This window comes from Pempheris klunzingeri, chromosome 17, assembly GCF_042242105.1.
Source record: "Pempheris klunzingeri isolate RE-2024b chromosome 17, fPemKlu1.hap1, whole genome shotgun sequence".
Lineage (NCBI taxonomy): Eukaryota > Metazoa > Chordata > Actinopteri > Acropomatiformes > Pempheridae > Pempheris > Pempheris klunzingeri.
The window spans coordinates 1444671-1460243 of NC_092028.1; the positions used below are offsets into that span (position 1 = coordinate 1444671).

General features: G+C 45.7%; 1 protein-coding gene across 1 annotated transcript in view; it reads left to right on the top strand.

Moving 5' to 3' along the window:
* Positions 1-121: 121 nt before the first annotated feature.
* The window catches only part of LOC139216276 (NACHT, LRR and PYD domains-containing protein 12-like), a 169793-nt gene continuing 154341 nt past the window's right edge, over positions 122-15573 (top strand). The window contains exons 1-7 of the mRNA XM_070847367.1: positions 122-179; positions 6144-6708; positions 6811-7992; positions 8756-8932; positions 9012-9185; positions 9268-9438; positions 10177-10347. Of these exons, the coding sequence (XP_070703468.1) occupies positions 122-179; positions 6144-6708; positions 6811-7992; positions 8756-8932; positions 9012-9185; positions 9268-9438; positions 10177-10347 (2498 nt within the window). The remainder of the gene's footprint in view (positions 180-6143; positions 6709-6810; positions 7993-8755; positions 8933-9011; positions 9186-9267; positions 9439-10176; positions 10348-15573) is intronic.

Below are 15573 nucleotides of genomic sequence, written 5' to 3' on the forward strand. Positions count from 1 at the left end.
CTAAACGACTTCCATCTCGTTCTAGTGAACTATAACTGCTTTTAGATTTGGCTCAAAAACAAACCGTGAAGAAGAAATGAGCCTTTCATCAGGACAAGACAAGTCTCTCCTCACCTCCTCGATGTCGCTGAAGGCCTCAGCTCCTCCTCCTCCTCCTCCTCCTCCTACGACGACAGCACGTACGCGTCCTGCATGCTGCGTTCAAGGTGCTCACCCGGCTGCAGGAAAAAGTAGATACAGGAGACACAGAAGTGAGACATGAGTGAAGGCCAGTTCACAGTGAGAGAATATTAGCAGCACAAGGAGAGAGACTTTAAAGACAACACAAATATTCTGTCAACTTGAGAAACAAAATGTCTTTAAACTAGAACTAGAGACTCAATAACTGAACTGGAGCCATTAGTAAGTGATGGAAGTGAGAGTTTCCCTACAAGCTAGCCTCCAAATAACGGTTCACACTCCTCATACTGACAACAAGAGTGTCTAGTGGCCGAAGTAATGATGCCGGGAGCGAAGGAGGGAGTCAGGTGTACAGTTAGCTGTCAATCATTCCATCACAGCCTGTTTCAGCATCAAGGCTGATTAAAACCAAACTGATCAGAATCATGAACACACATCAGTGTGACAAACTCACCTGATGTGTGTTTTGACTTTGTCGTTTGTTAGTTTTAGGTTTTTAGGGGTGGGGTTTATGACTCCTACTGCAGCCAGCCAGCGGGGGCCGGTCCTGACGCTCCGGCTTCACTTTTAGGGAGCTGACATGTCGGCCATCTTGAGTACCATCTATGGGCCAAAACACACGACTTTCTCCACCACGTGAAACCACAAAGGTTTTATAACTTATGTTCTGCAAGTTGGTTCTTCACGTCGGTTTATCTAACGTACTTATTTTAAGCTGAATCTAGCCAAGTAGTTTTGGAGCCTAAACATAACCGAACTGACCATTGCATAATGTTAACGTCACCTTAATGTTGAACTCCTGAATCGTTGGGTCTGAGCTGCTCTTTATGGAAAGAGTCTTGAGATAATGCTGTTATTAATAAAGACTGATTGATTGATTGACCTGCTGACATGTCATAAGTCACTGGAAATCAACCTCTTGTGCTGACGTCAGTCCCTGCATCACAGACACTGTATGGACTGTAACTGTACTGTATGTGCACCAGCCGGTTTGTCCGGTTGGCCAAAACAAGGTAAAAGGTCATGAGAGCACAATGATTCAAACCTCCAGCTTAGATTCTATTCTCAGTTTGTAATCAGTCCCATCTGCAGGTCTACAGTCACACCTGCCTGCTCCGCCGGGCCCCTTTAAACAGGTTTTACTGGGCGTCCCCCTGATGAAACAATAGTGAAACACTTCCATGACTCCATCACAGGAGGAAACAGCACAGAGCCTTCAGTAAACTGTGAGTATCCTGGCTTAGTTGGCATGTTTACTGTCTTAACTAAACTGAACTACAACTGAACATAATGTCATTTAAGCGGTCGTTAATCACGTAGAAGTGACACACACACCTCTGTCATGAGCTCTCTGACTGGCGTTATTTTCTTCGTTGCAGAGATGTGCTCAAGTCTTCACAATGGACCTCTGGGAGGACAATGCAGTGGAGGTCTATCAGAAACAAAGGTCAGAGTCCTCATCCTCCTCTACCTCAGTCTGTGCTGGATCTCGTTCACTCACTTCACTGCGTCAAACACAACCAGTCCGTCTCCATCATCCTGGGGGTTATTTTTAATAAATACACCTAAATAACCGCAGCTTCAACAAAGCATCCTGGAAAGGATCCCTACAGAGAGAGACCTGGAAGATCCTTTTGGTTTAACCACAAACAGCACACACACCAGACTACATTCACTAAAACAGGGATTTTAGAGAACAGGACACAGGAGCTGCTGCCTCCATCAGTCAGTGTGTCTGTGTTGTTGTGTGACTTTGGTGTTTTAAAGGGTCAGTTTAGATTCACCACAATACTAATTATGACAATAAAAGCTAACTGATGGAGGCGGCAGCAGACCAGCAACTCCTGTGTCCTGCAAGGTAAAATGACTGTTTTTGTGAATGGAGTCTGGTGCGTTTGATAAGAGTGATGGAACAGCTGTTTCTGGTTTCACCAAAAGGATGTTCCTTTGGACCAGTTCCACAACTTTTTGTACCTACCAACCATTTAGACACCAAAATGTACAAGTCAGGGTTTACATGGTACACAGGGCCTGGTTACTCTCCTCTGGATGTCAGCAGCTGATCAAAAGAGCTTTTCTACTTTTACATTTACAGACTCCACAGCGATCAGACCCAGAGGCCCCCGTCTCCAACGCCCAGCGGTGTGTCCCTGAGGAGCCACCAGTCCAAGGGAAGCCCTCTGCTCTTCAACAAGGAGCACGTCTGCTCTGATTCACAGCAAGTCTGATTATGACTATGAGAGAGTCTCTCTGTGAAACACACCAAACTTTCACATACTTTGATTTGTGTATAGAATATTTTCCTAAAAGAAGAAAGTTATTAACCAGACAGTCCCCTCAGCCACAGCCCATAAACAACGTCTGTTTTCAAGATGACCAAACTCAGAGAGAAGCCACAAAGCTTCAGAATACAAACAGGGGAAAAATAAATGACCACTAGTAAAGCATTCCTGACCACACTAAATGTAGTCTCCTCCTTTAGGAGTCCAGAACATTGTCAGTGGGTAGTAACTGTTTTTTTATAATTAGAAAAAGAAAAACAGGTCTGTGGGGAAATAATGTTTCTCACGTGAGGCGTGATGTACAGAGAGGATCAAACGGACCTGATCAGACACTAGTGTGTTTTAACTGGCTTTATTTGTGCTAGTTTGACTGCTGTCCCTCAGTGTAACCATTCATTCTGCCAGCAAATGGTGCCAAAGCAAAGAAATTATACAAACCGTCTTTAATGAACGTCCTCGGAGCGCTAGAAGACAGAGCGGTGTCTTAAGTTTAGTGTGACTAGTCTGTTGTACTCTGAACTGAATTTTGTGAGGCCGGATCCTCCAGCAGCCAGCGACACTGACTGGTCCACAGAGGAGGATCCATATTTCAGAGATCCCTACAGAAAGAGACCTGGAAGATCCTTTTGGTTTAACCACAAACAGCACACACACCAGACTACATTCACTAAAACAGGGATTTTAGAGAACAGGACACAGGAGTTGTCGGTCTCGATCGGTTAGTTACTTTCTATCTTTATGTGAATTTGGTGTTTGAAATGGATTAGTTCAGATCCAACACAACATTGGTTGTGTTATTGTGTACCACACAGTAACAGAAACAAGCTAATCAATTGAGGCAGCACTAGTAAAGCAACTCTTGTGTCCTGTTCTCTAAAATCCCTGTTTTAGTGAATGTAGTCTGGTGTGTGTGCAGAGAGCGATAGAACGGCTGTTTGTGGTTAAACCAAAAGGATCTTCCAGGTCTCTCTCTGGCTGAGGTGATCTACTGGACCAGTTCCAACACTTTTACAACCTACCAGTCATTCAGACACCAGGATGTGTATAAGTAGGGTGAAATGAGACTTGCAAAGTACGTCCACTTTCATTTGTCGATTTACCTTTTAAACTGATGAGTGTAATTCATTGCACGATTCACACAGGATCAAAACAAAAGATTGTCTCTCACCGTTGTTGACCACACAGTTTGTTCTGAAATGAGGTTCCATGTTGGTCCACCAGAGGGGGGGGGGGGCTTCATTTCTCTGTTAGGTGAAAAACAAACAGTATTTAGTGAATAGAGTACTTCCTGTGAAGCCAGGGCTGAGGCTGGCTCAGGGTCCAGCATCGCTCCACTGACAAACTTAATCATAGCACCTGTGAGCTATAGACAGCGAGGCTATTATTCATTTTATCAGCTCCTTCACAGTTCCCGTCATCATTTTCAGATATAAAGTAATATCCATACTATGGCTCGGCTGAACACTTGAGTGTTATTATCTAGTGAGAGATGCCCAGTACCACCAGCTACATTTTAAATTCAGTTTTTAATCAAAAGCCAGTGTCAGCCCATTCCCATCCTGCAGTCGTCCATAGTTGTTGGCTGAGAGAGAAACATAATCACGTCTTCTTTTAAAATGACGTGTGCCGATGAGGAGGGTGGATTTAGCAGTGGCTACCAGAGATCCTTGAGCTTTCTCACTGGGTAAACACGTATCACGTGGACTACCTCACCGCTTTAGAGCCGCCTCTTTCAGTCAGGGTGCAGACAGAAAAAATATATTCAAATCTCCAGATAAGTACAGCTGAAACACGTCACAGGCCACCTCGTACATCTTCAGACGGCCTCACACCCTAATGTCAGGGTCCACACCAGGGTCAGCGGCCGCATAGCCGACGTTACAACGTCAGGGGTCATTCACTAGTTAGCGGCTAGTTGGCGACATCACTAGCAGACAGTGTGTTTTCATAGTTAACGAGAGGTCGAGTGGCCGGAGCACACAAACTACCCTGGAACAGTTTATGAAAAGAAATCCGATAACTGTGGATCTGAACCGTGGATCCAGGCTCCAGTTTCCAAGCAAAGTTAAAGACATCCAACAACTCATCCATCACCAGCCAGAGCAACAATTAAGATATTTTAAAATACATTTTAGACTGATGTGGCTTGAGATTTTAAGTATTTTTAGAGTGTCATGACTGGAAAAAGCTGCTGTATCGGAGCAAAACTTGTAAATAATATATTCTATCATCCACTGCAGGTAATAAACTCATTATGCTCTTTACACACTTCGACCAGATCCACATGCACTGAAATAAGAAGCTGCTTCTGTTTACTTCTATGTGACCTGGTTACAGACTCCACAGCGATCAGACCCAGAGGCCCCCGTCTCCAACCCCCAGCAGTGTGTCCCTGAGGAGCCACCAGTCCAAGGGAAGCCCTCTGCTCTTCAACAAGGAGCACGTCTGCTCTGATTCACAGCAAGTCTGATTATTCAGATAGAGCTGATCAAATCTGATCAATTTAATCTCACATTTATTGATACTAGAATATTTTGCTGATTTAAAACAGAGACCAGCTCTATCAGAGCCAGAGGGCAGACTCCCCAACACAGAGCCACCTGTCTGTCAGTGAGCGGTCCATGGGGAACCGTCCTGTTTTTGACACTGAGCCAATCCCAGCAGTCTGTACACAACCACCACTCCATCAACCCTTCGAAAAAGACTCGGGAAATGGTAATCTGCCATTTTTTGGCCCCATCTGTCCACATCCTGGTGTCCTGGTAGGTAGTAAAAGTGTTGGAACTGGTCCAGTAGATCACCTCAGCCAGCAGCCACCAAACGGGCTGCAATGGCTGCAACGTGATCCTTTGGGACAACTGCACCTGATCACAGTAGGTCCACTAAAAGAGCTTGTTTGATCCACTGACAGGCTCAGAGTGTTATTCTAAGTGTGTGACAGCATCATGGAAAGGATCCCTACAGAGAGAGACCTGGAAGATCCTTTTGGTTTAACCACAAACAGCACACACACCAGACTACATTCACTAAAACAGGGATTTTAGCTGACAGGACACAGGAGTTGCTGGTCTCGATCGGTTAGTTACTTTCTATTTTTATGTGAATTTGGTGTTTGAAATTGATTAGTTCAGATCCAACACAATATTGTTTGGGTTATTGTGTACCACACAGTAACAGAAACAAGCTAATCAATTGAGGCAGCACTAGTAAAGCAACTCTTATGGTCTGCAAGGTAAATCCCTGTTTTAGTGAATGTAGTCTGGTGTGTGTGTGCAGAGAGTGATATAACAGCTGTTTATGGTTAAACCAAAAGGATCTTCCAGGTCTTAAACTGACAAACATGAGCGTAATTCATTGCACAATTCACACAGGATCAAACACAAACACAGACCAGCAACTCCTGTGTTGTTCAAGGTAAATTGACTGTTTTTGTCGATGGAGTCTGGTGGCTTTGAAGACAGCGATATAACAGCAGTTTCTAGTTCAACAAAATTTTAAATTCTGCTACATATTTATATTGTAGCTCAAAACTCTGTCACTGTAATACTACTAACACGAGTTCAGTCTCAGGGCAGGTTTCGTCTTGTAGTGTATATATTTTGGTAAAGACACTGGTCTGCTCACCATAGTGCTGCCTGCAACTATCATTATGCGTTTTCTTTTTTTGATGCATTCCCTCAGTGACCAGTGATGTGGAGGAGGCTTTAAACAACCACCGCATCGACCTGAAACAGAGGTTTCAATATGTAGTTGAAGGAAGTGCTGGAGAAGGAAGTGGAATCCATCTGAGCAGCATCTACACAAAGCTCTACATCACAGAGGGGGAGTGTGAGGGGATTAATACTGAACATGAGGTGTGGCAGCTTGAGACAGAATTCACCCTGAAAACCGCCCATGGTACGCCAATCGACTGCAGCGACATCTTCACGCCCTCACATGGCCAAGGCGAATGTCTGAAAGTCTTGACCAAAGGCATCGCTGGCAGTGGAAAAACAGTTTGTGCCCAGAAAGTCATCCTTGACTGGGTGGAGGGGAGAGCAAACAACGCAGTGAAGGTCTTGTTTGTTCTCCCATTTCGTGAGTTGAACATGATTATGGATAAACAGTACAGCCTGCTGGGCCTGCTGAGCCTTTTCCATCCGTCACTAGAAAAAGTCTTGGCAGGGATGCTCATCGAGTGGAGAACCGCCTTCATCCTGGACGGCCTCGACGAAAGCCGACTCAAACTGGATTTCCACAGCAGACAGTCTGTGTCCTCTGTCACGCAAAAATCCTCAGTAGACAAACTGCTGACAAGCCTCATCAAAGGGACTCTGCTGCCGCCTGCACTCCTCTGGATAACCTGCAGACCTGCGGCCGCCGTCCTGATCCCTCCGCAGTACATCAACAGGCTGACAGAAGTACGAGGCTTCACTGACCCTCAGAAGTTGGAATACTTCAGGAAAAAGTTTCCTGACGATGAGCAAGCCGGTAAAATCATCTCACACATCACCATGGTAAGAAGCCTCCAGATCATGTGCCACATCCCGGTTTTCTGCTGGATGATTGCAACAGTTTTTCAGTACATGTGGAGAGAAAATAAAACAGGAGAGCTGCCCAAGACCCTGACGGAGATGTACTCACACTTTGTGATGGTTCAGACAAAGAGGAAGGTGACTAAGTATGGGAAGGCTGAGGTGAAGGAGACCGATAAGGAAGTTCTTCTGAAGCTGGGGAGGCTCGCCTTTGAGCATCTGGAGAAAGGAAACCTCTTGTTCTACCAGAAGGACCTCGAGGAGTGTGGTCTTGATGTGACTGAAGCTGTGGTGCATGCTGGCCTGTGCACCGCCATCTTTAAAGAGGAGCGTGTCTTCCTCCAGAAAATGGTCTACTGCTTCGTCCATCTAAGCGTTCAGGAGTTTCTCGCTGCCGTCTACGCTTATCACAGTTACTCAACCCAGAACATCAACGCTCTGAGGAGTCTCCTCAAAAGAGACTCCACTCCTCCTGTACAAGGAGAACTTCTTGCCAATCGGTTTTTCAAGAAAGCCATGCCAAAAACATCAAATGTTGAAAGCACCAGCAGTCTGACCTTACATGAACTTTTGGAGGGGGCTTTGGTAAAGGCCCTGGAGAGCAGCAATGGCCATCTAGACTTATTTGTCCGCTTCCTTCATGGCCTCACTGTCGAGTCAAACCAGCGTGCCTTAGGAGGCCTGATCGTCCAAAACTCAAGATCAGACAGTGTTAAAAAACACATCCGCACGCTGAAAATGGTACAAAGGAAGGCAACCTCAGCGGAGAGATGTGTCAACTTGTCCCTCTGCTTGATCGAAATGGACGACCACTCTGTGGACCAGGAAATTCAAGAGTTCCTGGAGTCAGAGAACAGATCAGAGAAGAAGCTCTCCCCCGTCCTGTGCTCCACTCTGGCCTACAAACTGCTGACGTCAGAGAAGGTCCTGGAGGAGTTCGACCTCAGGACTTTCAACACGTCAGATGAAGGGCGAAGGAGACTGGTGCCGGTGGCGAGAAACTGCAGAATTGCTCAGTGAGTGGCTTATTCTAGAGACTTCACATTGACTTAATGTACAGAAGGTCCAAATACTCTGATTATTTTTCCAGGGAAGCGAGCACACCACATTATTAAAAAGGACCATGCATTGCCAGCCAATCTTTTGGAGTCGACTTTTCACACCAAAGCACAAACACAGACGGTACAAAAGAGGTGTTCGTAGCTTCCTGGTCTGAACAGTGAAGCCGATGCTGAAGAGCCTTAAAGCTGCATCCTCTCTAGTGTCCAGCAGGGGGCGACTCCACTGGCTCCAAACAGGAGTCTGATTGGATGGAAGTCAATGAGGAAATGAGGAGACTTCTCTCCTGATTTATCAGCTCAGTGAACAGTTTCTGCTCTCAGTCTCTAGTTTACAGTCTTCTTCAGAACAGCAGGACGTTCATTTAGTCAATGATGGTCCATTTAGAGGAAGATACACCAGGAAGAGGGGGAGGAGCTTTAGGGCGGGGCTACCTGCTCACTGACCAATCAGAGGAGGGTTCTGTCTAAACTAAACTTCCAGGTTGGCCGACAAAAATAGTTTATCCCTGCAGCACATAAACACACAGCGACTCTTTCAGGTTCCAGGTGATTATACACCAGTGGAATCATGATAATGAAGATTATATTCCTGCCAAAAGACCCCCTAAACCCTACAGACTGCACCTTTAATGTTGTTGTGCATTAATGTCAGACACTATTTAGCATTTTCCATTGGCCTTCTGTGGATAAATCAAGTAAAAGTTTGGCTCTCTGACAGGCTCTCCAGCTGTGGCCTCACAACTGAAGATGTCTGTGACGTCCTGGCCTCAGCACTGAGAGCTGAGAGGTCCCATCTGACGGAGCTCGACCTGAGTAACAACGAGCTCCAGGATTCAGCGGTGCAGCTGCTCATTCCTGGGCTGCAGAGTGTGAACTGTAAACTGAGTAAACTAAGGTTAGGCCTTCGTCAGCCTTCGTTTGCTCTTTATGTGAGTTGAACGGTAGTGAAACCAGAGATCTCCCTCTGTATTTAGGTTAAACCAGTGCAGGCTGTCGAAGGAAAGCTGTGAAATGCTGGAATCTGCGCTCAGCTCCAGTTCTTCCAGTGTTAGAGAGCTGGATCTGAGCAACAACGAGCTGAGTGATGCAGGAGTGGAGCGGCTGTCTGCTCTACTGAAGAGTCCAAACTGTACGCTGGAGACTCTAAGGTGATATCACTTCATTTTGACATTTAGAGAATTGATCTTCTCCTGTGTGCCGGAAACATGTTAAAACTTGTTTTGTTTTCAGGCTCAATCAGTGTGGAGTAACAGAGATATCCTGTGAGCGACTGGGATCAGCGGTCAGGTCGGACCTGTCCCTCAAAGAGCTGGACCTGAGCAACAACGAGCTGAGGAGCCCTGGAGCGACGCTGCTCTCTGCCGGACTCCAGAGTCCAAACTGTAAACTGAAGGTTCTCAGGTAGACAAGTGGCATTTAACTCTCACTACTCATCACCCAGCAGGCAACTGAACGTTTGTAACTGGTCAAGTAAGGAAACGTTAATATGGTTCTTCATTAGCACCGTTTAACGCCTGTTTGTCATTAAAACACAGGAACGTCATGACTAAACCTGACCAATCAGAGGCACGTCATGACTAAAGCTGACCAATCAGAGGCACGTCATGACTAAAGCTGACCAATCAGAGGAACGTCATGACTAAAGCTGACCAATCAGAGGAACGTCATGACTAAACCTGACCAATCAGAGGCACGTCATGACTAAACCTAACCAATCAGAGGCAGTCCTCGTGGATTGATCGTCACTTCTGGCTCCAAAATAAAAAATAAAACAAACAGTCCATAAACCAACGGGTGACATCACGGTGGCTACGTCCACTTCTCATGTACAGTCTGTGGTTCACATGGGTGACAGCTGCTTCACACCCCTACCGCCATGATCGGATCCACTTCCCCTCTGCAGCCGCCTGCTCATCTAAAGGACCTCTTTGTTTAACCCACCTAGTATTCAGTATTCAGCGGAGACAATCACTGATCACAATAAGCTTATTAAAACAACACTGGAATCAAACTTACTGACCTTGTTCTCCTCACAACAAGAGGCCAAAAGAGATGCCTCCATCATACAGAAAAAACATTACGTTTATATCCACCTATAATCCTGATTGATTTGAACACTAGAGGTTTGTCTCCACGCAGGCTGTCAGGATGTCTGATCACTGAGGAGGGCTGTACGTCTCTGGCCTCAGCTCTGAGCTCCAACCCCTCCCACCTGGAAGAGCTGGACCTGAGCTACAACCATCCAGGAGAGTCGGTGAAGCTGCTGTCTGCTGGACTAGAGGATCCAGACTGGAGCCTAAACACTCTCCGGTTCGTCGTACTTGAGAGAGAGAGAGAGTATTTTTACAGGTTATCATGGTCACTGGCTGCAGCTGTTCTAACAAATCATTTGTTACCAGTCAGGTTGGTACAGTAGAGTCTGTGAAATGGCCCAAATACTGCAGTGGGCATTAATATGAAATGCACTTCCTTTTTGATGTTGAAGCTCAAAATTCACCTCCTGACCTGGACTTTATCCCCAGACACAGTATAGATTATCAATCGATAATGAAACACGACGTTATATCCCAGTGTCTCTGCTATGATTGGCTAATGATCACTACTATGTTATGTGGCCATGCATAGCTCATGTTAGCATTACTCCTTCACTGCTTTTACTCTGAAGGTCAAAAGTTAATCTCAGATGCTTTTATTGTCGGTGTGCATGCTTTATGAATTAGTTTGTCCAGTTTAATGATCCGTTCACACAGATTTCCATATTCTATTTTCTTTCCACCCCGTCAACAGGATGCCACAGTACATACAGAGCTGCCAAGTCCACCAGTAGATTAGTCTAAATCACTGACATAACGTGTTCACCGGTCTGTTGATCCTCCTACAGGGTGGATCACGGAGGAGCACACAGGCTGATCTCTGGACAGAGGAAATGTGAGTGATGACGTCTGACAGACAGAAATATATTACTGTGGTGCTCCTCTCAGAAAAACTTCTGATTGTACCTTTAGCAGAAGAGATTCATGGTGAGACCTCTTCCTCAGCTGCTGTGTGTTAGCAGTGTGCAGGTTTCAGTGCGTCAGCAGTAGCAGTGAACCAGGTTTTTGGGTTCTTATGTCAAAAACTAATATACTGTAAACTCCTTTTCTGTAGACGAGCCCTTTTCAGCACGTCCACATTAACTTGCTCTCAAACAGACCACCTCAAGAGCACAGCCTCACGGGGCTGCTAGCGTGGCTGCAGAGCAGTGGTGGGACACTACAAGTCAAATCCTAGTTCAGTACAAGCACTGCAGTATTCCCAGCTGTGTGGTTAATAAAGGTAATGGTAATAAAGGCTCGTTAGCGGGCCGCTAGCAGCAGCGCTAGCTTAATGATAGCTCTGTCCCAGTGAGCCAGTGTGCACAAGGCCAGCCACCTGAGACTAAAGCAGCTAAATGGAATTCAGCCATCAGTCATTTGGTTACCTACACCTGTGCTCTTCCTGCTGCGAAATGTCTTCTCCCCCCCTCAGAGTGACTTCCTGTACCTGTGTCAGGTGTCCTGCACTTTAACTGCACTGATGATGATGATGATGATGATGAACACAACAGTAAACACCTTCTCCTGCGTCTCTACCTGCAGATTCACTCCGGCCCACGTTGGATCCAAACACGGCGCACAAACACCTCCTCCTGTCGGAGCACGGCCCTCAGGTCACAGGCACGGACACGTGGCATCCTTACCCCGATCGCCCTGAGAGGTTTCACCTACAGGATCAGGTGCTGTGTGGGGAGGCTCTGACCGGCTGCTGCTACTGGGAGGTGGAGTGGACCGGGGGGGGGTTTATTGGCGTAGCGTACAAGGGGATCGCCAGAACCGGTTTCTACGAGAGCTGGCTCGGACACAACGACAAGTCGTGGTGCCTCAGCTGTTTTGGTAGCTACCAGGTGATCCACGGGGGGAGGAAGACGGACGTACCGACGGCCATCACCTCACGCAGAGTGGGAGTGTACCTGGACTGGCAGAGAGGCTCTCTGTCCTTCTACAGCGTCACCGCAGGCCGTCTGCAGCACCTGTACACCTTCCACTGCAGATTCACAGAGCCGCTGCACCCCGGCTTTTATGTCCCGTACAGCTGCTCCCTGTCTCTGAGTTAGTGTGTCCACGCTCACAGCTCAGAGTGGGGGGGGGTCTACATGTATCAGCAAGTTAAACGGAAGGTTTCCAACACTTAAATGCAGCTGTTTTAGGCCAAACTTGCAAGGAAAATAAACACAGAATGTGAAGTACAGGCGTAACCACAGTAACCACAGTAAACACAGTAAACACAGTGAATACAGTAAACACAGTGAATACAGTAAACACAGTGAATACAGTGAATACAGTGAACACAGTGAATACAGTAAACACAGTGAATACAGTGAACACAGTAAACACAGTAAACACAGTGAACACAGTGAATACAGTGAATACAGTGAACACAGTGAACACAGTGAACACAGTGAACACAGTGAACACAGTGAACACAGTGAATACAGATGCTGCCAGGTCAAAACTAGTACAGCAAACTGACAACAACTGTTTGAGTTAAAGAACATCAGTACAAATGGGTTTATTGGAGTGAAAACTACCTTTGTCCTCACTGATATTAGTCAGTGCAGCTGTGTTACGGCCTACATCTGATGTCGAGCTCTGGGTCATTACTGTGATTCTGTTTAATGGTTCAAATAAAGAGGTGAATGCTTCCTGTGTGTCACAACGAGTCCAGTCATCCTCCTCGTGCGGATCAACACTTCTGCCGCTCAGCTTTTGTCCGAATGACGATGTTTCCTCCACATTATTTAGTGTTCATCACAGTTAGATTCTGAATATAAATATTCGGAGGGACCGTGAGACGCTGAGCGACGACACGAACGACACTCGCTTTGAAGTCATTAAGAGAGAGAAAAGTTATGGAGGAAGTAAACCGAGAGAAAGTCTGCAGGTTAGCTCCTCCACGCCATCCACACAGACCCTACGGTGGCCACAAGGGGACAAACTTTGCCAATATTAAAAGCAAACTCACATGCATAGTGCGGTACATCAGCCCTGGGAGCAGAACACACACGTTAATGTGCAGTAACTGGATAACAGACACATCTGAATTCTAGTCCCAACTGAGTTCAGTAAGGATCAAATGTTCAAGTGGTTAACAACTAAAACAGAACAGAAGACTTTAAGAAAGGACCCGTAGGCACCATGCTTAACTATGCTTTCACTTCATTCACTTCAGAATGAGCCCAGGTCCTGTTTCACACCAACACTGAGTTGAATCAGAGCTAACAGCCCACAACAACAACCTGAAGTCTCTCAGTGACACAAAGAAAACTACCTGATGGAAGCAGCATCAGCTAAAATCCCTGTTTTAGTGAATGGAGTCTGGTGTGTGTCCAGAGAGCGATAGAACGGCTGTTTGAGGTTAAACCAAAAGGATCTTCCGGTTGTTATTAGACGCCAGTTAAACTCCAAAGAGGAAGAGGAGAGGAAGCAGGTACTTTTTCTGTATTTACTGCAGCGGTTGGATGAAACAGAATCTCCCCGGTGGAGGCAGGTCTCTCATTTCTAATGTGTATGACAAACTAAACACCGTCCAAATGTCTTTTCTTCAATGAAAACCTGGGAATTCATTTATGTGGCATTTCATTTAGATTCTGTGGGCTGTCTTTTTATCCCTCATCTCACTGTTGCTGCCTGGGTTACCTGTACCAGCCTGGACCTGCTGTTCATCTGCTGGAAAACTTAGCTCAGCAGCAGAGTGACATCTGGTGGGTTGTAAACCTTGCAACGGCTCCACACCCCCTCCCTGATTTTAACAGTTTAAGTCTCATATACGTCTAATTAAAGACCTGAGCCCTGTTTTTAACATACGTGTGTGACATATTGTGACTTTTGTGTCTTAAAGGGTTAGTTCAGACCAGACACAAACTAACCGGCTGAGGCAGCAGCAGACCACCAGCGTCTGTGTTCTGTGAGGTAAAATGACTGTTTTTGTGAATGGAGTCTGGTGTGTGTGCAGAGAGCGATAACTCAACATACTTCAGTTTCTGTCCAACATCTTTAGACCAGAACAATAAATCTGTTTAGTTTGCCAAATGATCACAAAATAAGCCATCAAATAAAATTTCTGTTTCAGTTTCTTGTTTTAGCAGGTAAACCAGAGGAGCCACTGATCGGCCGGTCAGGTCTGTTTGTTCAAAACTTTATTGGACAGATGAACAACATCACCTACGTCCACAGGTAGACATGCTCTTTTTTAAAAACACATCTCACACCTGGAAGTTTGGACTAGACGACCTTATGCTATGAAGCCGTCCACTAGATGGAGCTCAAAGGTTTAGAAAAGAAAACACCGTGTGTGTGTGTGTGTGTGTAAAGACCTGCCAACATAAAACATGCACAGTTTCAAGATAAAGCAATAGAGATCCTATGTGAATTGCTGTTTTGGGCACTACACCAGGGTTCATGCATTTTTTAGCTCGTTTAGCCGCTGCTGGTAACACATCCTGTGCTGAACTGCTGCTGCAGGGTTTTAGATGATTGAAAGCAGCCCCAGTTTCTGTTCACTTGTCCTGTCATGAAATAAAGCCGTTCTCTCTCATGGAGTGTCAGTAACAACAGAAGTATTGTGTCACTTTACTTAACTAAACGTAATAATACTACAGTGTAAAATCACTTTGTTACAAGTAGAAGTTCTGCATTCGAGGTTACTGCTTAAGTATAATCAGAAACACGTCTTTAAGGTATCATAAATGTTTGGCTTTTACTTAGAGCCTTTCCTGGCGTGGAGGATGTGAACACCTGAGCCCCGCTGGTGTTCTGGTGCCTTAAGGACCGGACCGCTATCACAGGGGACATCAGGACTGCAGATCAGACAGAGGAGGGGGCTCCTCTTTAATCCAATTCATCGATCAGATAATTCGGTCAGAGGAGGCGAAGCCTGACAGTAATTCTCTGCGACTGTCTCCTCTCATAAATTCCTCAGTTTATCTCGTCTAATCTGCTCATCAGTCTCCTCCGAGGCTCTGACCTCCAGGTTTGTGTCGCTAAAACCTGATTGTTTAAAGCTCCGTCGATACCGAAGAAAACTGCACCTACTCAACCATCATAATCAGATGAGAAACAAGGACTCCTGTCTGTCCGTCTGTCTGTCTGTCTGTCTGTCTGTCTGTCTGTCCGTCCGTCCGTCCCACTGGACCTGCAGCCGTGTACTCAAACTAGATTCATTTCACAAAGAAAATAAAGTGACACCAGTTCATCTCACACTGAATGAGATCGATCCAAAATGACTATGACATCACATTTATTCAATGTGATTAATTAATTAGCCTTTCTTTAAAGATGCTCTGATGGATGAACATTCACTGGTTTTACTCTACGATACTTAACTGAATAAGTCAGGGTTTAGACTGTTGGTCGAACAGAGGGAAACATTTTAATTAAAAACAAGGACCGACCAATTAAAAACAATGAATAAGATTATGAAAATACAATTTTCATCTTCATTAACTTCACTCCTGATCTA